This window comes from Zonotrichia albicollis, chromosome 6 (genome assembly GCF_047830755.1).
Source record: "Zonotrichia albicollis isolate bZonAlb1 chromosome 6, bZonAlb1.hap1, whole genome shotgun sequence".
Taxonomy (NCBI): domain Eukaryota; kingdom Metazoa; phylum Chordata; class Aves; order Passeriformes; family Passerellidae; genus Zonotrichia; species Zonotrichia albicollis.
The window spans coordinates 46,626,896-46,654,346 of NC_133824.1; the positions used below are offsets into that span (position 1 = coordinate 46,626,896).

Here is a 27,451-nt window from a genome sequence, read left to right on the forward strand (position 1 = left end):
AAAACTATGGTTATTTGGGTCTTTTTCCTCCTCCAGGGACGTCAAACATTCCATCGATTTGACAAATTCAATTCCAAGTACAATCCAGTTGGTGCCAGTGAGCTGAGGGACTTGTATTTGAAGACTGAGAATTATATTGGTGGTGAATATTTTGCTCGGATGGTCAAGGTAAATAAGTTTCAAGCTTTTCCAGCTGTAGAGAAATGAAGGTTTGTAATAGATTTGTCATAATTGCATACAGACCTAACAGTATGGTTAAGTGATTCCAAGTATTGGGCTTGCTCCAGCAGTTCCTCAGAGGAAGACGTTTTCTCTGCTAAGCCAGCTCCTGCTGCTTTCTGAACAGTTTTATGAGGTAGAAACGTACACATAAACTGTGTATGAGTTCAAAGCTGAGTTGTGGGTAGTTTTAAACTAATGGAGAGAAGCTGAGGGTCAATTCACTGGTTTAGTATTTTGTTAGGATTTATTTGGCTACTGATAGTTGCTAGGGAAGGAGCTGGTAGGGAAGTGTCTCTGCATAAATCTGCATCTGCACATGCATGCAACAAGCTTCAAATTAATTTCTTATAACAAAAAAATTAGTAGTTTTTGTGATGTAGTAGATGTCAGCTCTTCTTGAATATACAGAAGTATTGTCTAAAAGTAATTGCTGTAAAACTGCTTGCTACCATAGATTGTGGGTCAGATTCTCCATTGTTCTCCATTGTATTTTATGCAGATGTTTGCTGTAGTTTATATAGTCTAATTCTGATTTATCTCTTTTAAAAGTAGGTTTGACAGAGGTTTTAGTAAGGACTGCAGAAGAACATTGTGCTTTAAAAGGAGGTGTTAGAGTTATTTCCAGTTACATGTACAGTTAAGTTATATTCACATGATATTTGAGGTAGCTTGCCTCAGTAGAGTATTTAGATGCCTAAAATAAAACAATAGATTGAAAGACAAGGGATTCCCCTTATCTTTAAAGGATGCCAATACAGTTATGTTTGCTCTGAGGAAAATGCAATGATACATATATTTCTAGCTGTAAATGATCTCAGTGTCCATATTAAAGCAAATATATTTATTACTTACTAGGAAGTAGCCCGTGAACTAGAAGAAAGTAAGTACCAGTACACAGAACCCCGCTTATCCATTTATGGACGGTCTCCAGATGAATGGCTGAACTTGGCAAAATGGTTCATTAAGCATAAAGTTTATTCCCCTAATATGCGCTGGATAATTCAGGTTCCCAGAATCTAGTAAGTAATCAGGAGCTCTTGGTAATCTTAATAGTTTGAAATCATACCACGGACTTAATTTCTGATAATATTTAGATGGCTTATTAGCTGTCCTGTAGTTCTATTTATAAGCAATAGCTTGGGAGATTTATTTTTGACCATTGGTGCAGTTTTCCTGACAGTCTGGGGGTGGAAGACAGGAGATGGGGATTGAATCTACTCTTTATGATGCAATTCAAAACTACTGTTAATTATTTGTAGGTCTGAAGACATTGAAACCAAAAATTACAAGTGGGTGAAATCAAGTTGCATTCAAAGGCCAATTAAAATACAATTTAGTAATAAGAATAAATCAACTCTTGAATTCCATGAAGGAGTAGAAAATGCTCTGTCAAATTGTTATCATCAAGTTTAGTAACTAAATGACAGTGAACTTGGAAACAACCCAGACTGATGATTTCCAAACTTAAATCTTTGTCAGATCTTTTCAGTTTTTAAGCTTCCTTTGGGACTTAATTTCTTTGTTTCCAATACTGTGTGTTGTAATACAGTCTCCCCTGATAATTTTGTCAGACTTAATAGCTGAGCTTCTTGTTTTGAAAAGTCTCAGTTGGGGTATGAGTAGAGAAGGAGCTGTCACAGTCACATATATCCCCCCAGAGTGTGCTTTTCACTGGGGAGAAAGTTTCTCTCCTTCAGTTTCTTACATGGCAATTTCTGCCATGCATGGCACAGTCAGCACTTGGAATGAGCCATGCACCTAGTGGCACATGGAAGTACTATCCCTTATTTCTGAGGCTCACCAGAGCACAGTGTTCTGCTTTCATTTGGAGTAGTTACAGCTTTAGGAAACAGCTTTAGGAAAAATGAGAGGTGGCTCATTATCTTCCCTGGTAGTAACTGGGTGTCTGTGAAGGACAGGGTCACTGCTCTGAGGCAGCATCTGCCCCTGCATGCTGTCTCTATTTTTGGAGCACTTGAGAGCTTCAGTAGAGCCTGGATGAAGCAGAGTGCCAGGCAGTGCAGGAAACAGAGCACAGAGACAATCTGCCCCGACATAAACTTTGAATTTCTGAATCCTGGTGGAACTGAAGCTCTAGAATGTACACAAATAACAGAAAATACAAAAGTGAAGGACAATACAAACTTATTAAAGAATGTGTCTTTTTTTTCCCTTCAGTGACATATTTAGGTCCAAAAATATTCTGCCTAGTTTTGGGAAGATGTTGGAGAACATCTTTGTACCTTTATTTGAAGCAACAATCAATCCCAAAGACCATAAAGAATTGCACCTATTCCTCAAATATGTAAGTATGTTTGGGTTTTCCTTCTCATATGAAATGGACCTCTACTGCTCTTTTTCTGTTCCCATACACTAAAAAAGTTTCCTTCTCCACAGATTGCTTGTGTTGTTATTGACTCAAAACCCTGACACATAATTTAGTACAAGTCTGAGTGAGGTCCTATTGTCGCATAACCTGTTTGTTTCCTCAGAAACAGCTCAGCAGCTATTTATTTGTCCTTTCATTAATGACCAAAAATGTTTACATGCTCTTGTGCATCATCATCCAGGATGGGCACTTTGAGCTGATTCTGAACTGGCCTCCAAGAAGGAGGCAGCTGGAAAGGAAGCTTTGTGTGGACTGTGATGGATCTCAGGAGAGAAGTGGGATGTTGCTGCTGGGACAAGGATAACACAGACATTTCTGAGTGTGCCTCAGATCACAGCTCTGAGGTTTGCTGGGAACCTCTTGCTTCCAGCTGCTTATCAAAGACATCAGATGAGTTCAAAGGATTCTAGTCTGGATCTTAGGGAGTTTTGCAGCTCCGCAAACCCCCCCAGGGGCTTGAAGGCTTTTGTGCACCTGGGCTTCCTGTTTGTTTCAGGAGAAAAAAAATGGGTAAAATTTTGACAAAACATGTTATTCCTGCTGTGTGCATGGTATGGTAGGATGCAGAGCAGCAGGACTGCTAGGATAGGGATGGAAATGAAGGAGGAGGGACTGGATGCTTGTTCAAACAAGTCCTGAAGCAAGAGTAAGTGGCGCTGAAGTTTGCTTCTTGAAGCCCCTTATTTCTGGGAATTTCTTCTCCCACCAGGTGACTGGCTTTGACAGTGTTGATGATGAATCCAAACACAGTGGCCATATGTTCTCTGACAAGAGCCTTAACCCTGACCTCTGGACCAGTGAGAAGAATCCCCCATATAGCTATTATTTGTATTATATGTATGTCAACATCATGTTGCTAAACAACCTTAGAAGGTAAGTAGACACTTTTGTATTTTACAAGCTCCCAGAAAATCAATATCTTTCTCTCAGAATTTCAGTGTCTAGATTACAGATCTTCTGAAGCAAGGGTTATTTTGAATTACTTAGAGTTGAGTACTTCAGATATTTTGAAAATACTAATGATAGAATTAATTCAAACAAAAAAATCAGAAATTGTAGAGGCATCAGATTAATATCTTGGTTTCATATTTTTGTTTATTTTGGAGTTTAACGCCTTAAAACTGCATATACCAAGTGAAACAAAAGAAACCCCACAAAACCCACTCACTGCCCTTTGCTTGGCTTTGCAGCAGATTCCCAAATACAATGCACCTGCCTCTTGGTGTCTGGCTATCTCCTGGTAATTTGAGACACAAAGTAATATTGTGGCACACTGGCTTAGGGGCTGCTGCATTCAGAGACAGACCAAGTTGGACACAATTACAAACTGCACATCCAGCTAACTTCCTTTAGCAGGCTTCTTGACTCAACTCAGTTTTACAACTTTAGGACCAATGTCTAGGCAAGTAATGCAGAGAGTTACGTGACATCAGCCTGTCAGAGCAGATTTTGGCATCAGTCTCAGGAATGCCTGAAATTCAATGTGAGGTTATATGGCTAAATTTGCAGCTGACTCATTGACCTGCACAGCTCCAGCCAAGGCAGTGAGGTTGTCCACTAGTGTGAGAGTGTCATCACTTACCCTGAAGGGATTTGGTTCACTTCATTTCATTATTTAGATTACTTTAGTTATGTAGAAAACATTTTTGGATTTTCTTATAGAAGGTGCACAGGTTTCCATTTTACAGTTTTATCCAAGTTAGCATTCAAAATGTTATTTCTCTTCTCCCACTGCTACTTCAAGCATTTTTTAATCGTCCTATTTGATCAAAACTCATAATGCAAACACCCACCTCAAATTACCTCATATGTGCAACAATCAGGTGTAGCTGTTTTAATTCTATAATGAAAAGGACGCACAGCAGGTAGCTGCAGGAAAGTCATCCCTTTCTCCTGACTTCCTTTACATTCTCTGTAGTCTACATGCTTTTTCTGTTCCAAAGAGAGATTCTGCCAGAACTAATGCATTTTTTTTTTACCTCAAGATAATTTTGACTACTGTATTAAAATGCCCCCAGATAATCATTAAATATTCCTTACAGCTGAGATACTGACAGAACTCACCAATGAGTCACTAACTGTTCACCCTGTTAATCACCCTGCTTGAGTCAACACAGCCCTGACAAGACTGTTTTATATCTTTGGTAATATCAGCAAGGATGGATTACATCCTCACATCAGGAGCAATGTTACTAACTTCCACCCTAGAATTGCCTTATATTCTAACACTCCTTGTTGAAATTGTGTTTTGAATATCTCCAAATACTTGTGGGACATTTGTCTGCACTAACAGGGTCCATTGTAATCTCAAACCGAGCATCACTTTTAATGCAGGTAATTCAGTAATTCTAGAAATTACAGTGGAAGTCTGGTGTAATAACTAACATTCCTAGATCACCTCTGTTTCTGAAGGTGTGGTTTTATGCTACACTAAACCTGGTGAGATGGCAGGCTCTGATCACACTAGGTGCTGTTAGCTAACTCTTGGCAATGTGCTTCCCCTTCTTCCCTCACTTTGAACCAGAAATTCCGCAGCCACAGGTTGCATGGGTTTACTGAATTTTCCATCTGTCAGTTCACTCCACTGAAATCCATTCAGTAGCTGTTCAGTCAGTGGGTAGACAGTTGCTAAATGAGATGTAACTGGGGAAGGCAAGAAGACACAAATATGTCTGGTGGTAGAAGGAGCTTGGGTAGAGGGAACTGCCCTTTTGAGCAGCCCACTACAGGCAGAACTGGGTACATGTCACATTGAACTGTATGAGAATATATAACTTAACTTTCTTCTTTTTAATCTACCTATTACTGGCAGTTATATACCAAATAGATAAAGAACAGTGCTTTCTTTTAAGTGAAACTTGCTTTTAATCTCTTCAGGGAAAGAGGCATGTGCACCTTCCTGTTTCGACCTCACTGTGGAGAGGCTGGGTCTATCACACACCTTGTTTCTGCCTTTCTGACAGCAGACAATATCTCTCATGGATTGCTCCTGAAAAAGGTATTGTTCCTAAACGAATCAGTGTGTGCTCAGACATCCATCACTGGTTCAAACAGACGGCACCAAATGGGCATTTTTCATTAGTTCACGTTCTTAGCAAGGCACAAGTAACTCTTCAGTTTGGTCAGAAACTCCACCCAGATCCCCCCCAACACCAGAACACGTGGACCTGCTGGAGGGAGTCCAGAGGAGGCCATGAAGATGTTCAGAGGGCTGGAGCACCTCTCCTGTGAGGAAAGGCTGAGAGCGTTGGGGTTGTGCAGCCTGGAAAAGTGAAGGCTCCAGGGAGACCTTCCAGTAGCTAAATGGGGGTTACAAGAGAGCTGGAGAGGGATTTTTTGCAAGGGCAGGTAGTGACAGGACAAGGGGGAGTTGAAAGAGAGTAGGTTTAGATGAGATATTAGGAAGAAATTCTTTACTGTGAGGATGATGAGGCCCTGGCACAGGTTGCCCAGAAGCTGTCACTGCCCCATCCCTGGGAGTGTTCAAAACCAGGTTGGATGAGGCTTTGAGCCACCTGGTCCAGTGGGAGGTGTCTCTTCCCACTGCTGGGGGTTGGAACCAGATGATCTCTAAGGTCCCTTACAAATTAAACTATTTCAAGATTCAGTGAAATAAATAAGCTCATTTGAACTTCCTTATAAACCAAACTATTTCATGATTCAATGAAATAAATAAGCTTTACTGAACTTCCTGTTCCTTAGGTACAAAAAGACAGCTTTGTCTTCACAGGGAAGGAAGAACAACTGTTCAGATATGTCAAAGACTTGGCAGCACCCATTTCTGGATACTCCAAGCAGAGTTAAAATTATGTGAACAAAATTTAAAACTTTAGACTTGCTACTGCTCCCTGGTTTAGTCCCAGAAGAAGTTAAGGAAAGCTCTCATTTTTTCTCTACGGGGACAAAGGTCATTTTCTCTGATTGGCATTTCTGTACTTCAGGGTTCTTTCAGAAGTTCTTTAAGGATTTTAGTATTTTTTATCAAGAAATGCAACACAGCTGTTTGACACAACAATATTCTAGATAGAACAAATGTTTTATGACAGAACAAATGCTGTTCCTGGCACATTAGTTAATGAGAACCATCACTCATCCCATCCTCAGGGCACTGTTTCATAATTAAAATAATTGGTCAGTGGGTGGCAGACTTGTACTGAGTTTACTGTAATTTTTGAGGAGTTCCTTTATAAGTGAGTTTTTTCTGGTTAATGCTGGAAAATTCTCTGTATTCTTCAGTGTAACCAAGAACAAAGAAAAAATATACCTAAAATCATGTCTGATACTATGCTCAAGACTAATAATTCATAAAATTAGACCCAGACAGAATAGCACTAAAGCAGTGTGTGACCAAAGCATTCTCCTCTTCCTTCTCTCTTGCATGGCCTGGTGTGGTAAGATGGCATAGCAGGTTCTAATAATAGTAATATTAATAAAGGCACTTGTGAGGTTCATAGGTTGGCTTAGGCAAAACAGTCATAAAGATGACGTGATCACAGATTATTTATATTGTGTACAACAGCAACACATGACTTGTCGTAACTTAAAACTTCTTTTGCTCCTAAAATTTATCTATTGGACTGGAGCTTTGGAAATAAAAAATTGCTTAGCAGTTCTTCCCCATTTATCTTCTGTGACTTTCAGGTTTTGGGGCTGATAAGCAGCTGATATCAAATGCAATGCCCATAATGGTCATAGATACACTTACTAATCTACAGTAATAGTAGTCATTGTATTTTTAAACAGACCATATTTAAGAACATAAGTTATTTTTATAACGATCAGTAAGATACAAAATTCAGACTTTTAAGTATTTCCAAGAGAAGTCATGGTCATCCTAATTTTTTGATCTTAAGTCTTCCCCCTGTGTCCGGTTTTCTGCTGTTTGAAGGGCCTGGAAAGGACCGAGGTGGCCTTGGGGCAGCCCGCGTATCAAAGGACGAGAAGAGGCTTCAGTTCTTCTTTCGGTCTCTGTGTTTATTAATTGTTTATCTAAAAGATTTTCTCTCGGCCCGACAGAGGTCTGCTCAGCAGCCAGCCATGAGCACACTGTCTGCCCTCCGGGGCGGTCACCTATCTTTATACCCAAAGTTGCGTATACAATATTTATCATTTTTCCCCAATACCTTTTCCCCTTATTGCCCGGTGCACTTTTAGTAATGACCAATCCCAAAGTGCCACCATCACCACAGAAGATGGAGGAGAAGAAGAAGAAGGACAGGACACGCCCCAATTCCTCCATCTTACTTCTCTAAACCCCCCTGTACAGAAATCCTAAACCCTGTGTCTCACCCTCTAATTAACTAATCCCTTCACCATTCACCCCGGTGAAATCCTCCTATCCTCATACAGGTGTCGTCTCCTGTGTAGGATCAAAGTCCAGCCACCAGACACTTCTGGCAACATTCCAGGACTCCCGAGCCCCCCAAGGGTGGTCTCGGTGACTCGGCACCTCAGTCCTGAGGTGCTGAGATCCCACACCCCTGTATTGCTGTTTCCATTTTATCCAAGGGAAATCCTTCTCTTTTCCATTATCCCATAGTACCATTAAATGCTGACTGTGTTTTGTTTTTCAGAGTCCTGTCCTCCAGTATCTGTATTACCTTGCACAAATACCCATTGCTATGTCCCCACTTAGTAACAACAGCCTATTTCTGGAGTACTCCAAAAATCCACTACGGGAATTTCTCCATAAGGGCCTGCACGTCTCCCTCTCCACAGATGATCCTATGCAGTTTCATTACACAAAGGTAGGAATTGCAAAAAGCACCAGCTTTGAATTTGGCAACAGCACCACAAGGGTCCAGAATGACCTGAAAGCTGTTTTATTTCATTGCTTAGGACATAGTGTCATGCCTTTCAGTCACTTCATTCATTGTCCCTCCTCATTCTCTGTCTACTACTCACTGTTAGGCTTCAGAAGGAAATGTCTGATTTCCTAATTATGTTTCTTTTGTACTCTTGCCTCTCCAGTGTTGGCTGTTGAAGTGTAAAATGAAGGATGAGGCTGAAGGGAGGTTTGAGCCTTCATAAACAATCCTCTAGAGTGCCAGGAAAGTCCAGTTTCCTTACTCTAATAAGTCTGGGGAAGTACATAACAAAAACACAATGTGGAATCTCATGATGACATACCAGCTGCTTGCTCAGTGAGCTGGAACAGATTCCTGCCCTTGGGTGGCCTGGCAGGACAGGAGTGCCTGGTCACTGGCTGCGATGCCCTGGTTTGTGGCTGGCACCGATTTGAGCCATGCTGTACCCAGAGAGGCCCATCCATCGCTCAGCTCCGTGTCCCAGGACAAGCCGAGCCCCGCTAGCCTTGCCTGGGGCAGGGAGCCGCTGCCGTCCCGGGGCACGGCTGCAGTCACACAGAGCCTGCACCGTCCTAGGCTGGGCCAGCCCACCAGGGCCACACCCGCCCGCCCCGCGGGCAGGGCTGGAGCGAGAAATTGCCCTGCTACCTGTCCATGTGCAAAATCACTCAGGCTTTACAACTGGGTGCTCCAGGGGGTTTGTGTACCCTGGGGCTCTTTTGGAACTGCCTAAGAAATGCCTCCAAGGATCTGGACTGCAGGCTGCAATTTCTTAGACTAAGCTAACTGGATACCCAATGCCTATTAATTATTAATCAGTAGTCCTTGGGAAATTTGAAATGAACAATTCTTTTCATAGTAGTTGTGATTTTAAAGTTTCAAACTTCTAATTTTTCACAGCTGTCTAAATAGCATGTATAAAATCCTTACTAGTAATGAGTACGTATCCCCATTTAGATCTTATTTACATATAATTTAATCTCAAATGTATTTTGGTGCTGCAGGAAGCTCTCATGGAAGAATATGCTATTGCAGCTCAGGTGTGGAAACTAAGCACGTGTGACTTGTGTGAAATAGCAAGAAACAGCGTTCTACAGAGTGGATTGTCAGATAAGGTAAGTATGGCTGGAAGACCTCTCCTGTGAATATTAAGGCAAGGAGGAACCCAGAAGTCAATAGTCTGAACACTGAATAGCAGGTGCTGAGTGATGTATTTGGGCTCATTTCTGTCCTCTTTCCCATAAATAGTCACAAACTATCTGCTGTGCAGTCTTACATTACAAGTAAAGTATTAATATTACTTTTCCCCATTAGCTTTGTTTTGGAATTCTTAAAATATGTAGAGAGACCATATGTCTGTTTATAGTCAGTTGTCCTTCCAGTTACAAACTTTTAATTATTTGGGTGATATCCTTCTGCCAGTGATTTTCTGCATCATGTCTTAGCATTAAGTAAAAACAAACTGCCTGTCATAAGTAAGACATGTTTTTTTACTTAAAAGGGAGTACTACAGAAAATATTCTGGTTTAGATAGGCAGATTAGATTAAATTCCCTTTTGGCTTTAAAATTATATAGAGCCAAGGCTTTCTTTAGGACTTACTTTAGACCGTTCTTTCTTCTGTGTCACTTTTGAACATTTCTCTGAAGGAACTGGTATTTGAAAGGGCTTCACGAGTATATTCTGTTGCTTCCAGTATTCCCTGCTGACAACTACTCATTTTCCTCTTGTGTGACATTTAACCAACAGAAGAGACCTAAGCCTCTTTTCGCCCTCTCACATGCAAGATGTGGCAGTGAAGGCTGAACACTAACACAGAGGGTTTTAGCAAACCAGACTGAATGTACTTTTCAGTGATTATATGGATAAACTTTGGCCTTAAAATCTCCTAAACTGGTTAAGACTCTGAGGAAGAGTTCAACGGCCAGCTGGTTGAAACTGCTCTTTTCACTTGTGCTGGACTCATTCAGCTAACACTTATTTCTGCAAAAAGTCAAAGCAGTTGAACTGACTTCTTCCTTTTGACTTTTAATCCCATTCACAGGAAAAGCAGAAATTCTTAGGGGTGAATTATTGCAAGGAAGGGCCTGAGGGAAATGACATTCGAAAGACAAATGTTGCCCAGATCCGGATGGCCTTCAGGTATGAGACTCTGTGCAATGAACTCAGCTTTCTGGCTGATGCCATGAGAACAGAAGATATTTCTAGTCTGTCCAAGTAGTTACAAACCCAGAGAAACCAGAATGTGTTCCTCTTAAGCAGGATAAGATGCTAATTAACCTCAAATCACCTGTCTTTGATGCTACAGAGACATAACTGAACAGTACAGAGACAAAGGGAGTATCTGTGGAAGGTAAACAGCGTTTGCCACCACCTGTTACTGCGTTATTCTCGTTGCAAAGATTTCGGTTTCTACGAACATTAGGCTTTTTAAGATTGCTGTAAATATTAAATGCAAACTCTAGAATTATGTACTATTTGTTTCATACTGTCTTAACTGTGCCCTGCTGTGTAGCCTGGGAAACCAGAAAGAGTATCTGTAGAGCAGCTGTGCTGTGCACCTGAGGATCCCACAGATGCTGACAGCACGCGCCCACCTGAGTTGGTTCTGCAAGTCTCAGTACCAGTCATGGCTTTTAACACTTTTAAGTTTAACCTTTTTTTTCATTACCAGTTTTTATGGGGTGCAGAATTTTGAGGCTGCCCTTTCATTCTGGAAGGTGTTCTGATACAGTTTTTAATTCAATGTTTCAGCAGTTACATTGGAAAACAAGAAAAAGCAACATTGGGTAATCTTGTTCAATGACTAATTAATTGCTGTTGTTATGTATGATGTCAGTGAAGAACAGCAGATGAATGCTTTTTAATCTAGCAAATGGAAAACATCATGTCAAAATCACTATTATAGATTGTAATGAATCCAATTACACCAAGAAAATTTTGCCTTGAAAGTTGAGAACACTTTTTTATTGCTTTGTAATGGGAATATGTGGATATGCCCATTCAAATTACTTAGAAATTTATGCAGATAATTCTGGTTGCATGTAAAGAGAAATTTTTTACTTGAAAAAGGGAAGTGTTCTTATGAATCAGTGGTAGAAATGCCAGACCTGGTTCTGGTCCTACTTCTGACATATTTTTACACATTTGTTTTAGTCTGTATTTTAGTCAACTACGGCTGAATGGGAAGTCAAGCTGTCTATTTATACAGAAGCCAGCCCACTTGAAATCTGTCCTTTCAAATCATGGTATGTTATGTTAAACTATCTGTTTATGAGGAAGTGGTTAGTAAAATACAGCTACTGGAGTATTTATCACTTTCAGTCTTTTTTCTGTTTCATCATCTTTATGACACCGTACTTCAGAAAGGATTAAAGGTGATAACATGATGGCAGCTATGTCTTGTAGAAGCTGCACACAGTTTCACACCAAAAAAGACTCGAGGCTGGGGAAGCAGAGGGTGTAGATGCCTGTGGGTCCAGCAGAGCAACTCAGCTCAAAGGCCTGCAGTCCCTGAGGCAGGATCTGAGCCCAGGGTTATTGCTGTCTAATATCCTGCATAGGGACACTGGTCTTCTTCAAACAGGCATTAGCATTAATGCATAAAAAGCCAGTAACTGATACTGGCCCATCAAGGTTCACCTGCCTTTGAACCCTGCATGTTGTGCTCAGCCAGATGTCTTGTGCCACTTTTATTTCCTAGGCCAGGCCCCTCTCCTGTGCAAGGAAATAGCACTAAAGCAGGGGAAGGATGAATTCTTTATCACCTCCTATAGCTGTGCAGCCTTGCAAGAACACCCCAAGAGAGAGATAAACCTAAAGATGTCAGGAAGCAGCCTGGAATTAAGGCTGCTCTGAGGGAATCCAAGGCACAAGAGGGAGACCTCTGGCCATCCACTTACCATCACAGTTAGCCAATGTCATGCAGAGGGAGCTGCAGTGATTGCAGAGGCTTTTCATCCAAAACCAGGGCTGCAGACAGGTGGTGGGAATTTGACTTCTGCTCTTCAGTGCCCCATCCTAATGTCTGCAATGTGCCACATTTTGTATTCCTTGTACCCCTAAAAATCATGTGAAACCACACTATGCTGTCCAGCTGTATGAGAGTAAAATTGTCCCAAGTTCTCAGTCAGCAGCCCCTGTCAGCCTCACTGTTGGGAACTTTAGGAGCTCATAGAATGCAGTCTCAGTATTGGTGTCATTTGTTTAGGATGAAGTCTGAGAAAGTGGTTTAAGCTGTTCAGCTGCATCAAATGCAAATGTCTTGTTTTCATCAATACAACTTCCTAATAAACTGTTATCAACATAACATTATTTGGAAAAAACATCTGCATCCAGGCTAAATAAGCAACATGCTTGGTATGAAGAATTTCAATTTTAAGTATTTCCATCAGATAAACACTGCTTTACTTGGGTAGTTTCACCTATTAGTGCTGCTTTTGTTGTCACTTACATGTTTTTTTAGTTTCCTTAAAATTACACCAAATTTGTGTATATATTGAATGCCTTTTCAGCTTTCCTTACCTCAGGTTCTAATAGGTCTGTAGCTGTTATTGAAAAAAAAAACAGCTGGATTTGCATATCCAGTGAATGAACAGTAACTGTGATTCTGACAATAACCACAGTAACACATAAATGATCATGACCACAAGTTCTGCTTTCTGTGCTTTCTTGTGTGCCGCTTTTAAGGGGAAATTGGGCTTATAGCATTATATTTGGGAAATATAAACAGACATCCTTTCAAGCTTCCACTACTACATTTCTCCTGGTCATCCTTTAATTGGGCAAATGTTACTGATTGCCAAGTTCAGTTCTTAAGCTTTGCCTTGTTTTTTGAAAGTTTCACTTTTATACTAATGTGAGGCTGTTCAGAGTAACCTTGAGGGCTCAGGCTGTGGCTGGAATGGAAAGACAGATGCAGCACAAGTCACTGCTGTACACACAGACACCAGTGCAGGACAGGGCAGTGACTGATCCCCCCAGCTGTGCTGAGGTCAAACCCGGGTAGAACGCAGCTGGTTTGACTCAGGGGCTGGAAGAACATCACTGCAGGTGGCAGCTGGGTAAGTACTGCTGCAGGATGGAAGAACATCCTACTTACTTTTTGCTTCATTAGGAGAGAGGCTCAAACATTATTCAAGGCTTGCTTAAATCTCTTGGTTCAAAAGCATTTTATACTTTCAGCCTGAAATGGTTAATTATGGTTATTTGATGTTTACAACCTGAACAATTCTTTCTCTTCTGTTACTTTAGCAAACTTAAAGCATTTTCTCTGCTACTGGAGAATACTTTTCTTTTTTTTTCACAGCCCAGAGCCACTTTATTGTATCATATCATTGTTCTTTATGTGTGGCTAAACATTTCTGTTCTCTTTGCCTAGTTAAAATCTAAGTCTGAAAAGGTGTCTGTAAAAACTGCTTTTTCTTTCTGTGCCTGAGTTACATGATGTTTATCTTTTGCCTCTTGTGGAAGCATTAAACATTACACTAATGAATGACTTGTAAAAGAATATGCTTATGGATTTTGTGTGTATATCTCTCAAAAAAAAAAAATGTAGCTCCTCCCAATCCCCACATTTAAGGAGAACTAAAACCATCACAATTAAATTGACTAAACCTAAATAATGCATGAAAACTGAAAAACAAAAAAAACAACCAACAGTGGAGACAGGGAAGACAGTGAGCACTATTTACGAGAAGAGGCTAAAGGCTTATCTGGCTTAAAACAATTCAGTATTAATGCAAAACAACCACTGAGACCTGGCATAAAGTTCTGAAAGTGAAATTGCATTGTTGTCCCCACCATGTCTTGGTGGCCCCCCTGCTTCCCTGCTCATCCAAGCTGGGCCCCAGGGCAGGGCACGCAGCAGCTCCTGCTGATCCTGGAGCCTCATGTGGATTTGAACTGAGAGTCAAGGCACCCAGCCTGGGAGCAGGAAAGCAGCCCTGACCCTCAGGGCAGAGCAGTTCAAGGTTCTGTGATTGTGTGAGCATGCACAACAGATTTATCTGACAAAACCCAACTAAGAAGCCAACAAGTGACAGACTTAAATAAATAGTATCAACACAGATATCCTGCTACAGTCAGCATGACTTTTGAGGAAAAGCATAACACAAACCACTTCAATAAGAAAGGGAGTCAAGATTTTTGGATTAAGATTAGAACATCATCCTTTTCTGTACACAAACTTTAGTTCTGTACAAGAGCAGCACTGGTGAAGCACAGGAACACAGGTTCATCTGTAACTGAGAAATGTGCATGCAGGGGGATAGAACATAAGTAAATAAAGGTAGTATAGAAAGTAATCTTACCCCCCTAAAGAGTTGCAGCTGAGCTAATTAAGGATTAGGAGCAGGCCTGATTTTAACAGGCCACACCTGTAGCCAATAAGAAGCGTTATAAAAGAGTGGATTGGTTGGTTGAGGGGACTGGAGTCAGTTGGCTGCTGCGAGGACAAGGAAGTCAGTGTCTAGAGGAGCTGCCTACAAGAAACATCAAGAAGCTATGAAACTCTGGCAACATGGACCCCTTGCACTATATGGCAACATGTGCATTTCTCCCCCACACCTCTCAAAGCACTGAACACCACTGTTAAACAGCACAGTCTGTATGAAACTGAGACACCAACACCACTGCTTCATTAGTCATTCACCATGACTGCCAGCTCTCACATGAAACGTTTTTGAAGGTCTGTTAAAATGGGTCAGAACCACATCAGCATGGAAGCACAGATTGTTGTATCAAACTCTTACCTTCTTACACTTACAAATTTCAGAGGTGCAGGTTTCCAAATACTTTAGATTTACTTTGTGAAAACACCTAGCATTTTTAAATAGCACTTTGAACTAAAGAAGAGTGCTCATTTAATCACCTATTGGATTGTATTCTTCATTCCAGCAGACACACAGTGCAAAGTTCTATCCAAGTTCACAAAACTGATAATTCCTTCTAATGTTAAACCTACAAATCCCATGCCTAGTGTTTACTATTTGGATTTTGATGGGTTAGTGAGGTAAGTACAGATCTGCTAATGGACATCTTGGCAGCTCAGACACAAAAGCAGAATGTGCTGTCCTATCCCTCGCAGCTGTAACACTGGCTGGCTCAGAATGAAACATTACCTGGTGGTCACACACCACGGTCACTGGAAAGCACACAGCCCCATCCAGGCTAATTCCAGTGACACATCCAGCAGGAAAAGTTTTCAGTCCTTAAAGAATATTGCTATATGATAAATTCTATGCCTTGGAATCAAGCATTGGAAGAAATGACAGTGAACAAAAACTGAAATGACTGATGTTTAAGACACACTCATAAAGGAAAATTCTGTTCACCCACTTAAATCAGTGAGAATAAAACCTCTGGCAAGTTATCTTCAGGGATGGTTCAACAACAGAAGCCCAAAGAAAATACTTAATTACTGTCATATTACTTCCACTACAGAGTGTGTGTGAATACAAAATCAAAGCATTGTGTATATGCAGTGTAAGGATTAAGACCAGGCAGGTTAACATACAGCTCCTACTTACATCAAACATCCTTAGGGCTCCCTGACAGGCTGTTCTTCCAGGATCTAGCTGGATGCAAAGCACAAAGAACCATGGCCAGTATGTTCCTTCCAAAAATAAAGTATTTGGCACATACAGCTCTACAGGGGTGGGACTGAACAACTCAGTTCAAACCTGTAACACAGAGATCTCAGTGGTTGGCCTGGTTTCTAGAACTGAAAAGAGTATGGATTAAAAAACCTTTCTAATTATGTATAGAATTTTCTTTAAAGGAAAGATAAAGAAGGTAAATACATCGTTTCCCACCAAATGGTGGGAAACGGTGTATTTCCAAAAAAAAAAAAAACAAACACAAAAAAAAACCAAAACCCAAAAAACAGCCCATCATCACACTGATATGGTGCCTAAAGTTGAAACCTAGTAAGTATAAAGTTTTGCTAATTGCTCTGGTACACCTACCTCTGCTGTGTCTGTCAATTGGTCATTTTATCAATTCTAAATTCCTGATCTGTTAATGAATTCTGCTCCCATTTCTGCCTTGGCTTCGAAAGATCTAAACAGATAAGCCAAGTAACTAGACAGAGGAAAGAGTTACATTAATTACACATTTTAATTCTTACATAAAACAAGGAAAAATTAAGAAAAAACTACTCCAAACCTTAGCATTCTTAAACTTCAAAATACCATCAGAAACATGATGAAATTACTTGGGGTAAAAGTGTATCGCACTTCTCTGAAAATAAAAATCCTTTCCCCAAACAAACATGTTCCTCAATATTGTCCTCTAAGAATTAGAGTTGTTTAATTTTCCCATAATCTCAGAATGTTCCAATTTATTTTGTCCCTAGAAGAGGTCAAATCAGAGCCAGTTTCTTTTTTTGCAGAGCTGCATTGAGGTACCTTGTTGATACAACCCTTCAAAGTTTGACAGCTCTGACTCACTCACAGTGCCACACTTTTAACCACACCACCTGTACAATGCAATTGTATTTGGATCAAAACTCAGTTTTCACAATTCTCTGGTACCAAAGCCAAGAGATTCCTTAAGCTTAAAAGAACTCTAACATTTCTTCCAAAGTAACTTTATTGCACAATTCATACACAAAGTTTAATATAGTGGAATGTTCTTAGCTATTAATACCATCTCTAATGTTTAAGTTGCAATTTCACATTAAACCTGTAAGAAATGTTCACTTAACACAAGAAAGTTAATTTATTCTAATGCCCCCCACCAACAGCTATTTGCAGTAATTCACATTTTCAAGGTCTAACTTCTGGAACTTGTTGCCATGTCCATACCAATGGATTCCTTTTCCAAAATTGTTTGCTAAATGTTGCACTTCAGACTAAGTAATACCAACCAGTACCAAATTACTAGGTTTTCAGTGTTAAAGTATCTATTTCTCCATATAACATACAGTACATTTATTTTACAAGGCACACATTACAGTATCTACATCACAGCAGTGTGAATTACAGCAACTTAATTTAAAAAAGCTGTACAGAATACAAAGTTTACTTTTGCACTATTTAAATAATTTTTGCATTAGTTTATATTGTAATTGTCATTATGCTGCAATTAACTTGTTTGCATCATTATAAAATTACATTTTAAGAAGTTCATGTAAGTTCTCAGCAGAAAGTCAACTTATAAAATTTCAGTTCAGAAGTATAATTCTTGAAGTACTTGAAAAATAAAGTTAGCTTGAGTCTTTCATTTAGATGCTCTTTCTGTTCCAGTGATATAAAAAGTTTAAAAAATTCAAAGATTATCTGAAAGTTCTGAACATGGACTAATGCAACCTCAAAAAGCAAAAAGAAACCAAACTGGTGCATTATTAGGAACACCTGCACACGTTTTAGTGGGAAATCCTGGGCCAGTAACAATTTCCAGCCCAAACAACAACTGCCTTTATGCAACCAAGCACTCCATACATTTACTGAAGAATATCTCATTGCTATCAATGGCTTAAGAAAAGGAAAAAAAAAAAAAAAGAGTTCTCAGCTATATACACTCCTAAAAGGATTTTTCCATAGCTAAATACAGATTTACACACTAAGCCATACTGGCTCTCAGGTGACAGAAACATGAAGGGTACGTTGCTTCTCTGTCTTAAAACCTATGATAAATCTGACAATGGTGTCACAAGCCAAGCTCAAACAGGTGCCATACTCTGTGCACATTCTTTAACAAATTGATGTAATTATTTTGTAGCCAATTAAGAAAAATAACCTAAATGTGCATATCTACGTGCACATTTAGTTCAGAACATGTCTGTGACAAAAGGACTTAAGCCTTAGGGCATCATGGAATTTTACCAGGTATGGTAAGGAAAAATGCAGTCTCACAGTAAGCAAGATCTACGCTGTTATTCCTTCAAATGCTACACTTGAATATTTTAACTTGAGGTTGCTGAGAAAAAGTAGTACTTGTTAATATACATATATATATATATAAAATTAATTCTCTACAGTAGCCACTCATTTCCACAACACTATTTATGCAAAAGAGGCCTAAGGTGGGTTTCCTGAATACTAACAATTTTAGACTGTCTAAACTCAGCTCTTAAAGACTTTATTCTGCTAGACACAAAATACTGTTGCACTCCAGTTGAGATATCCCTTTTCCAAGCTGTCACGTGTGCATCTCAGTCCAAGCCACATTATTGGTAAAGAAGTTTCCCTCTGCTACATAAAAGCATATTGCACTTGTAGATAGAAAGTAGAGCACCCTTAGATTATCACTTGTAACTCTTCATATACCTTTTAACTCTGATCTCATCACTTCAAAAACTCAAGAGGAGCAGATAAAGCCACAGCATCACACTAAACTACACCTTGAGTGCTAATTCAAATAAAGGCATTCTCTTCAGATATGCCCAATGTTTAGAAATAATTATAGCTGTTCTTTATCAAAAACTACTGAAGCTGATTTACTGCTTTTAGGATTGTGTACGAAACTGTTTAATGTTTCCAAGCTAATAAGACTATGCTAAATATCATATTTAAAAAATATTTTAAGAGATAAGTCTTGTTAGAAGAATAAGGGGAAGTGCACAAGTACATTTACAGACCTGCCTACACTCTCAAAAACAGATTTAAAGTAATTAATACTAAAAGTCATAACAGATCAGATTAAGTATCTGTAAACACTAAGAGCAGCAATAACTTCCTACTGAAGAACAGGCAGTGGGACATCTTCAAGTTTCAACAGTAAAATTTCAAATTAATAACCACTAGTGCTAACTCATCATCTTTATTCACATTAGTTGTGAATAAGGGACTGCTTTGAAGGGTAGGAACTGTGAGGTCAAGCCATCTGCCATGGTTCATCTCTGTAGCAGGACACTGTGATGCTCAAACAGCAGTTTGCAGTTGTAGTTGTGCTGTTACAAGTTGCTTCATCGAGTAGTTGAACTGTTAATTAACATCAAACGTTGTTGTTAAAGTAAACTGTGTTAATGATCCAAGAGTTTGCTGAAAGAACAGTTCAATAACGAGGACTGCACACACAGAGACTTGCTCAGATCCCCTGTGCTTTAGGAGAGCAGTGCAGACTCTCAGCAGCCGAGAGGAGAGGGGAAGGACAGGCTGTGGAAGAACGGCAAGGAGGGGGAAAACCAAACGCTGGGGAAAACAAAAGCTTCAAGTGGTTGTGCCACAATCAGCCTGTGGGCAGGGTCAGGGTCTGTGGGGCTGCCCAGCCTCATCCACCATGTTAAGGATGTAAGTGGCAATGTCATCTTCTGTGGGGGCCTCTGACACCACCCAGGAGTCTCCTGCCCCAGTCACCTGCCGGCGGCACACGGGACAGTTTCTGTGGCGGTCACTCCTGTTAGGAAGGCACAGAAATGAGTGCTTTTCACTGATGGTCTTTTGCTGGTCAGAAAAAGCCAAAAGAGCCCCCAAAAGGACAAACAAAACCCAAACAAAACCCAGCCCAGTGAGAATTTCAAGAATGATCACATTAACTGGATTAAGCCAGCTATCTATTTTGTTTGTTTAAAAACTTCTTTCTTTGTAAGGAAGATTTCTGAATGCAGCTCCATTCTTTGAGAGAAAATTTGGAATCATGTTCCTCCTAATCCTTTGCTCAGGTCAGACAGGATCATCTGGCTACCTGGCCAGAAAGTTTAAATGGAAATTCACTGTCTAAATTAATTCTTCCTATCTTCAGGAATTCAGCTGAGGTCCTTAGAAACCCATCTCCACAGGCTTCCAAGATAAAGAGAAGAAGGAGCCTTTTCCTGGGTCATGCAGCCCACAGAGGTGTAGAACTGGTCCCATGGAGTCCCAACTCCCTCCACCATCTCAGGAGTCTCCAACACTTATGTTTGAGCTGGGAGCCTCCATTATGCCTTAATTAAGAGGAGATCAACCTTAAAAACTGCAGACCAAAAAAAAAAGCATGGTGCAGCTGGAATTTAGTGAGGAGTTCAGCTGATTCATCAACCAAAGCAGTGTATAATCCACTCTCCAGAACAGTCACTAAACTAAGCCCTGTCCTGCTGATAGATGTTAGGACATTTTCCCAGACGAGAGAAATGACTTGCTGTATTCTGAGATCCAATGATTTTTACAATGTTTTTTCCTTGTGGAAGCCTGGTGTTTGTTACAAGAGTAACTTCCCAGGTAAGTCTTTCAAAAAGCCACAAAACAAATTCTTATGCACAAATTATGTGTAAACCCATTTGCATTAACTAGCCAAAAAATCCCTTTTTGAACAGAGCAGGTCTGTGTCTCCTAATGCCAGACTGCCTGGACACTTCCCTAATCCCTCAAGGCCTGTATGGCCAGACAAGAGTTGTATTCCTCCCCAAAGAAATTCTTCTCTCCCACTTTCCAAGAACTGATGAATAAGAGATGAAGAAGCTGAAAAGGTGCTCAATTTACTGTGAAGCTGAACACTGTAAGGTACACATTATATACATTGTTATAAATTTGAAGATGCTGCCATGGAGAAGAAATATCTTCCTGGAAGAGTCTGATATAGTTAAATGAGTAAATTGTGTGCTATTTATCTGAAGTGAAAGCATAACATATGGAAAAAAAACCTCCCTGATAGTTATTTCCCAAGTAAGTGACAGACAGTCCAACTTGCCTTCATATTTGTACAGTCTTAACAAGCCTTAAATGAGATTTGTGAAGCATAACATGCCAGCATTGCATACACCATCTTCTCAAGTTTCTGAGCAAGACTGTAAGAATTCAATTTTAGAAGAATAAAAAGATATAAGAAATTACAAAAACAAATGCTGAACAGCATTTTTACATCTCTTTTTTACAAAATTTCCTGCCTTCCTTCTGCTTCAGTCTGCTTTTACTCAATTTTAAATTATTTGGCAACCACAGAATCTGTCAAATCAAACTGAAACATGCATACTATAAAATAATGAATGTTCTTTTGTGTATATTACCATTTATCAATGCATTTCTGGCAGAAACTGTGAGCACACGGCAGGATTAGATCAGCACGCCCATCCATGCAGATGCAGCATTCCTCTTCATCTGTCAGCTGTTTAACCCTGCAGAAGAGAAGACACTGTTTTCTTCCAGATGTTTTATATTTAAGCCCCAGTAACTACACCAGTTATTACATTTTTCATAATAATTAGTGATGGCCAGAAAGAAACACCTGTGCTTTTAATTTGTGAATGGGCTACTTATGTCATCCCAGCCTACGTCAGCAGTGAACTAAACTAAGCCATAATGTGCATTTATTTTTTGTGTTAGCATTTGTGTCAGGTGCTTTTGGTGGTGCCAAGGGTTCTGTAAATTCCCTTTCATATCAACAAGGAAGTGTGAGAGTTGTAGCTGTTTCATATCACATGACTGGGCAGAAGAACAGAAACACTGTTTACATTAAAGGCAGCAGAAGAACCTGCCTTCCTGTCACTGCACCTCAGGCTGAACTAATTAATAATGAACTTTCCAAATTTCTGTGTGCTGGTTTATATCCTAGACAAAAACATGCATGTCAAGAGGATCACTACCAGAATGCAGCTTCACTCATTTCACATGGCATCAAAATGCCAGGGGCTGAACTACTCACTAGATTGAAAATGCTGATTTTAGCTTGCAATACGCTCCATATGAGTGCTCCTCAAATTAGGACTCTCAAGATGACTGTTACCACAGCTTTTCCAGTTAAACTCCCTGGTGTTTCTGTTGGTGGGAAGCTTAAAAATTATCTCACTACCCAAGATAGATGTTGACTTTTTATATCTTTTCCCCAAATATGAGGTATCTTTATCCAATGTTCTTATCAGGAGTATCTCAAATACTGGCACCACAAGACTTCACCATCAAGACTTCACAAAAAGGTGCGGAGCATCCTCAGCTTTCACTGGCCTAACCAGACAGGTAAAGTTTGCAATTTTATGGTCACAGCTCACTTCCAAAACAACCAAGGAAGTGTTCTAAATGCCTGGGTTTTCCAAAAACCCTAATTTAGGAATCCCTGTTCTGACCTGAGGGACAGAGATAGCATTCTAGAAAAAATGGCATTTCAGGAGTTAGTCCACCTTAATAACTACTGACCAGACCATTTTTGCTTAGGGATCTAAGGGAGCTTGTCAGAGATTCATTTTTGACCTGTACAGAATAGCCAGCTACTAAACAGCAGTCAACATGACTTTGTTTAATCTTTCAGTAAGTCCTTGGGGTTTCCTTTTCAATTTGCTTTTGGAGAAATCCTTTAAAATGACAGATTTTTTTTTGCAGATGGCAGTTTGCATACAATGAGGACAACAATTTCCAAGAAGCCTGCTCACTGGGTTCTTTAGTCCTGTTCCCTTCTCATTTTTCTCCCCCATGCAATTCTCAGTACTAACCTTCAATAGCACTTGAATTTTTGAGATTTGCTGGTGTCTACACAAGCAATTATACAAGGCCTATTTATAAAGCTTCTGCAAAGTCAGCTTTAGTCACAGTACTAAGTTCCTGAAGAAACAGTATAATAAAGGAGTGACAGACAAAGGAAATGCTTATCTCTTTGTTATCAGAATGTATAAACCACTTAGGCAGATTTTGAATGCTCTGAATAGGAAGTGGATGTTGTAGAGATATGGGGTATTATTCTAGGGGAAAAAGTTAAGAATTGAACAGATAACACTTGCTATTTTTAGACAGCAAGGGCTAACTTTGCAGAGCTGAAAAATGTCTGAAGGTGAGAAAAACTTAGGCAAATAGGTGGTTATCACAGAAAAATATACAGAAGACTTCACTGGTGCAGAATACTTGAAGGTGCTTCAGCTTATATTTTCCTTAGTAACTTGCAAAACTTGGGTAAGACACAAGCTCACCAAACTGCATCATATTAGCAAGTATAAAAGTATAAAAAAGTATACTCTGTTTTTATTTGTGACTGATACTGCCTTTGTAATGAAGTTTACAAACAAGAAGGATCTCCTCTGTCTCCAAGTCTGAAAAACTGAAAAAGAAACTCGTACAGGAAATCTTTTATTCTCCTCATTGACTTTAGCAATATATAAAGTTGTTTTGCCAAAGTAACTGAGGTGCAAGTTATGTGGTTTGTTGTTTGAAGCAAAAGACCATTTCCAGAAAAATGTATGTTCTGGTATAACCTTGAGAAAGCAATTTTCCTGTTCCGTCTCAAACACGTTCACAATTTACAGGAAATTAAATGAAATTAAAATAATACCTTCTGCAGTCCACTGACAGAAAAACCAGAGGGCTCTGTGGAGTGACAACACAGGTGACCCCTTTTTCCTTTCAACAGCTGAAGAGTGACACTCAGGCTGTTTCATGAAAATACCTGACTGCCAGCTCTTCATGGGTGAACACAGAGAACTCTACCATTTACTACCTTTTCCTGTAAAACCTAGCTCTACCTCACTTTAAACTGAGTTAGGACCATGAACTTATTCAGGAAAAGTAAGGAATTACTGGTAGCAGCAACACTTCCACACAGGGAAAGGGTGACAGGCTTCTTGCTTTTACATTCAGTTTGAACTCAAGTTATTGCAGGTGTTGACCTCAGTCTTTTGTTTTTCCTCTGGTTAACAAAGCAGAAGGTCAACATGAGTGAGACAATTCACATTTTTCCAGTCTTGCAAGTTAAATTATTACCATAATGGATGGGTTTCTAGTGGCAACAGATGGGAACTTCCACATGCCAAATGTAAGAGGAAGAGAAAGTTTAAGTGGAACAATAACAAAATCTGTTTAAACAAACACTGTCAAACCCCCTGGATTTGTAGCTGCAGCTGATTCCGTTTCCTCCTGTTCCCTTATTCAGGATATTCAGCAGTTCCTACTAGAACTGATCTCTAAAAGGGTTCTTCTGAAGCTAAGGTGTGGTAGCACCATATTTCAGGATTTAACCCAAGTGCACTGCAGCTCCCTTGGTGCAAGGGAAGAAGGCGTCTGTGCCTGTTTGTGGCGGTACAAAGCTCTGCAGCTATCAAGAACAAGCACGTATTTGCAGTTCAGGTTTGAAGCACAACTCCCAAAATGCTTATGCTGTAACTGTGTATCCAAATACCTTCCCATCCACAAGCTGGCCTGACACGAAGACAGAGACCTCCAGCTCTCAGCAGCTTCTTCAGAAGTATCACTCTGTGCAAGAACTCCTGCTGCTTGATTGGTGATGTCTTTATAAAGTTGAGTGAACTGATATAAGTTCAAGATTCTGGAAGCTTCCACGATGCCACTTGTTTTATTTATCTTAAGACATGAGAATTGTTTACAATTACTTATCAGGTTTTAACTTGGCATTGCTCAGAATGTTTGACCAGCCCTGCAGTTCTCATGTAAGGCAGCAGTCTCCTTCCCCACATTAACAAGCTGCAATCTGTCTCAGCACGTCAGGACTGCCCACAGCTGCAGAGGGAGGAACACCACAGACAGCACCACAATTTCAGGGCAAGGCAATGGATTCAGGTGTGAGAAGGGACCTAACACCCAAAGAAATGGGCTGAACTTAGAAGCAGGCACAGGAGAATCGGTCATTTAATATCTGAACTCAAAATTGCCTACAGTGATGGCTGCCTTAACAAAAACTAGGAGTAAACAGCAAAGTACCAACTGCTGGTTTCAAACAGACTTTGAGGATTGGCTTGTTTAACCACATAGTAAGATTGCTCAGGGGACTCAGGATCATTAAAGGACTTTACCTTTAAGGATAGGATAGGGAGGGGAAAATCTCCTCATTAGGCAGAGCAAATTTCCTAAGTTTTTGTCATAAATTAAAACATTTAATCTTCAGATTGGTTTTCTAAGGGATCAGACTATGTACAGGCACACTAGCTTAACTGATAATGCCTGAAAACCTGATTAATTTCTACTACTAATTTCAAAATCTACAGTTGGCAGTTTGTTGTACCATTTGATTACTTGACCTCACAAATCACCTGCATTTGTAACTAAAGGCTGTAAGAGCTCCACTGGAAGGCACCACTCCTTTAAACTTAGTTATAAGTATGTTTTTGTTGCTGTGCTTTTTGCAGAAACTTAGCATTTAGACTTAATTTATGTCCAACAGCATCTTTGAATGCATCATCTGTATCAAAACACACGTAGCAGGTGTTAGATTTTACAAGTAAAACTGACAGTCCTCAAATCTGTGCATACAACCTGCCATCAAATTAAAAAGTTCACACTTACTTTGGTACATATTATCCTAACGATCACCTTCCAGAAAGCAGAAGAGTCAGACCCAGGCTGCACTTCAAACAACAGATGTTTGTCTTGTCCAGAAGCCAATTTTGCAGTACTGAAACAAAGCAACATCAGTTTAAAGCCATGTGCTGGACCTGCCAAGATCAGCAGCCTCAGCCAAGTGTGATTATTTATGCTTCACCTGTCTCCCCTCTATCCCTAAAAGAGATTTTAGCAATACTGCCCAGGGACATCAAATTATAGAGTATGACTTTCTTAGCATGTCATTGAATACACAATCCATTTCACTTTAAACTGCACAGCAAACTTCAGAAAATGTGAAAATGTTGTGCAAGTCTTCTGATCCAGCACCAGCAAGCAGGTGTACTTCATAGACATTTAAATTCACATATACTCTCACTGTTTATACACTAATCACACGATCTCGTCTCCAATCTGAAAAGTTATTTCCTCAACAGGTATGTAAAAAAAAAAGGCCTGTGAGTACCAGCATATGCTGATGAGGTGACTTTTGTTAGTATATATTAATAATGAGGTAGTCAGGTGAAGGTGTCAGGTGACCTAAGGCTTGTTTCTTTAACGGAACACAGACACAACATTCTATTCCACAAGAATCAGAGTATTTTCAGGTTTAAGTAAACACTGGAAAGAAAGAAACTACTTGAATAACAGCAATTTAGAGTGAATTATACTAATAGATGCCTGGAGTCTCAGGCAAAACATCAGGTTATGTTCTTCAAAATCTATTTATGTGCTTACCCAGAAGACAGCTGTGTTTTTCAAGGTCATTCAGGAAAGAATGACCCTCTCCAAGATAATTTCTAAACTGAATACAAATTCACATTTTAGCTAAACAGCAAACATTACAAAGCCCTTATTCAGTGTGTGTGTGTTTCCACTTCATTTTATCACTCTCACAGTGTACCAGAAACACAGGCTAAACATGACAACACTGCTTTTTTGCTCATTTCCTTTTACTGTCATTGTGCTGCTCTAGCAAAAGGCAGGCTATGAAAAATCAGACAAAAAAGCAGCCTGTTGTTGGGGATTATCTAGGTCACTGGTTTGGGACAGTAAGACACAGCTCATCCTTAATGAGGAGCAGCCTGGCACGTCTGCAGAGGTGCCAGGGATGGGCACCAACAGCTCTGCCCCAGGTGCCACCCTCCCCACGCGGATCTGCTGTCCCTGGCAGGCTCCTGCTCCTCCTCCCTATCCAAACTGACAGGCACAGAGGAAGCAGCATCGCCGCTTCAGGTGGAAGGGAGAACAATAAGGGGCACAGTTGACACTAACAAAAAGATGACTCTAAACCACCTCTTGTGAACTGTTAAGAGAGAGCAACACTTGCTGGAAGAAGAGGACTGCAGAGAAGGGAATTTAAGGAGGAGAAAAGGCTTTGGTTTTGAAGTGTAATTACAACCATTATAAAAACATAAAGAAATGAAGGATAATTTCAAAACCATTGGGCCAGTTCTGGCTTACCAGCACAAATAATATATTGCACACAGGGTCTTTGTAAAACACAAAAAAAAAGAAAAATAAGCGAAGTAAGGCTTACATATCATTGAGTTCAGCTACTCTTCCCAGAAACTCTTCATAGGTTAGGAAACCACTTTCTTGAACCAAAGAGGCATGCTTTGCTACTTTTTCTGGCAACTTGTTAATTACAGTTTGTGTGTGGTTTGAAATCTGTTGACCCATGGTGAAGCTCTTCACCTCAGTTTTGCAGAGAGAAGTTCTCATTCACTTGTGGAGTCTCTGCCAAAAATATTTGAGAGTTACATTTGTGTGTTTGTGAATGGCTACTCCCTCACTTTCTTTTAGCCTACAATAATTTTTCCACAAGTAACACAAGTAACTGAACAGTTACATCAGAAACAA

General features: G+C 39.9%; 2 protein-coding genes across 6 annotated transcripts in view; one reads left to right on the forward strand and one right to left on the reverse strand.

Moving 5' to 3' along the window:
* AMPD3 (adenosine monophosphate deaminase 3) overlaps positions 1-18,333 on the forward strand; it is a 38,069-nt gene extending 19,736 nt beyond the window's left edge. For 2 of the 5 annotated variants that reach the window (XM_074543436.1, XM_074543435.1), the window contains exons 8-15: positions 37-168; positions 1,078-1,241; positions 2,401-2,527; positions 3,321-3,484; positions 5,489-5,609; positions 8,185-8,358; positions 9,423-9,533; positions 10,462-18,333. In XM_074543436.1, coding sequence (XP_074399537.1) covers positions 37-168; positions 1,078-1,241; positions 2,401-2,527; positions 3,321-3,484; positions 5,489-5,609; positions 8,185-8,358; positions 9,423-9,533; positions 10,462-10,638 — 1,170 coding nt within the window. In that variant the 3' untranslated portion in view covers positions 10,639-18,333. The other 3 variants (XM_074543438.1, XM_074543437.1, XM_074543439.1) reach the window with 3 other exon arrangements.
* Positions 16,517-27,313, reverse strand: RNF141 (ring finger protein 141). The gene is made up of 5 exons (XM_005494569.4): positions 27,129-27,313; positions 25,553-25,661; positions 24,432-24,613; positions 21,343-21,450; positions 16,517-19,757 (listed from the first exon to the last, which is right to left on the reverse strand). Exons 1-5 carry the CDS (start codon positions 27,311-27,313, stop codon positions 19,607-19,609), a joined length of 735 nt encoding a protein of 244 aa, XP_005494626.1. The 3' UTR covers positions 16,517-19,606.
* Between the last annotated feature and the right edge of the window lie 138 nt (positions 27,314-27,451).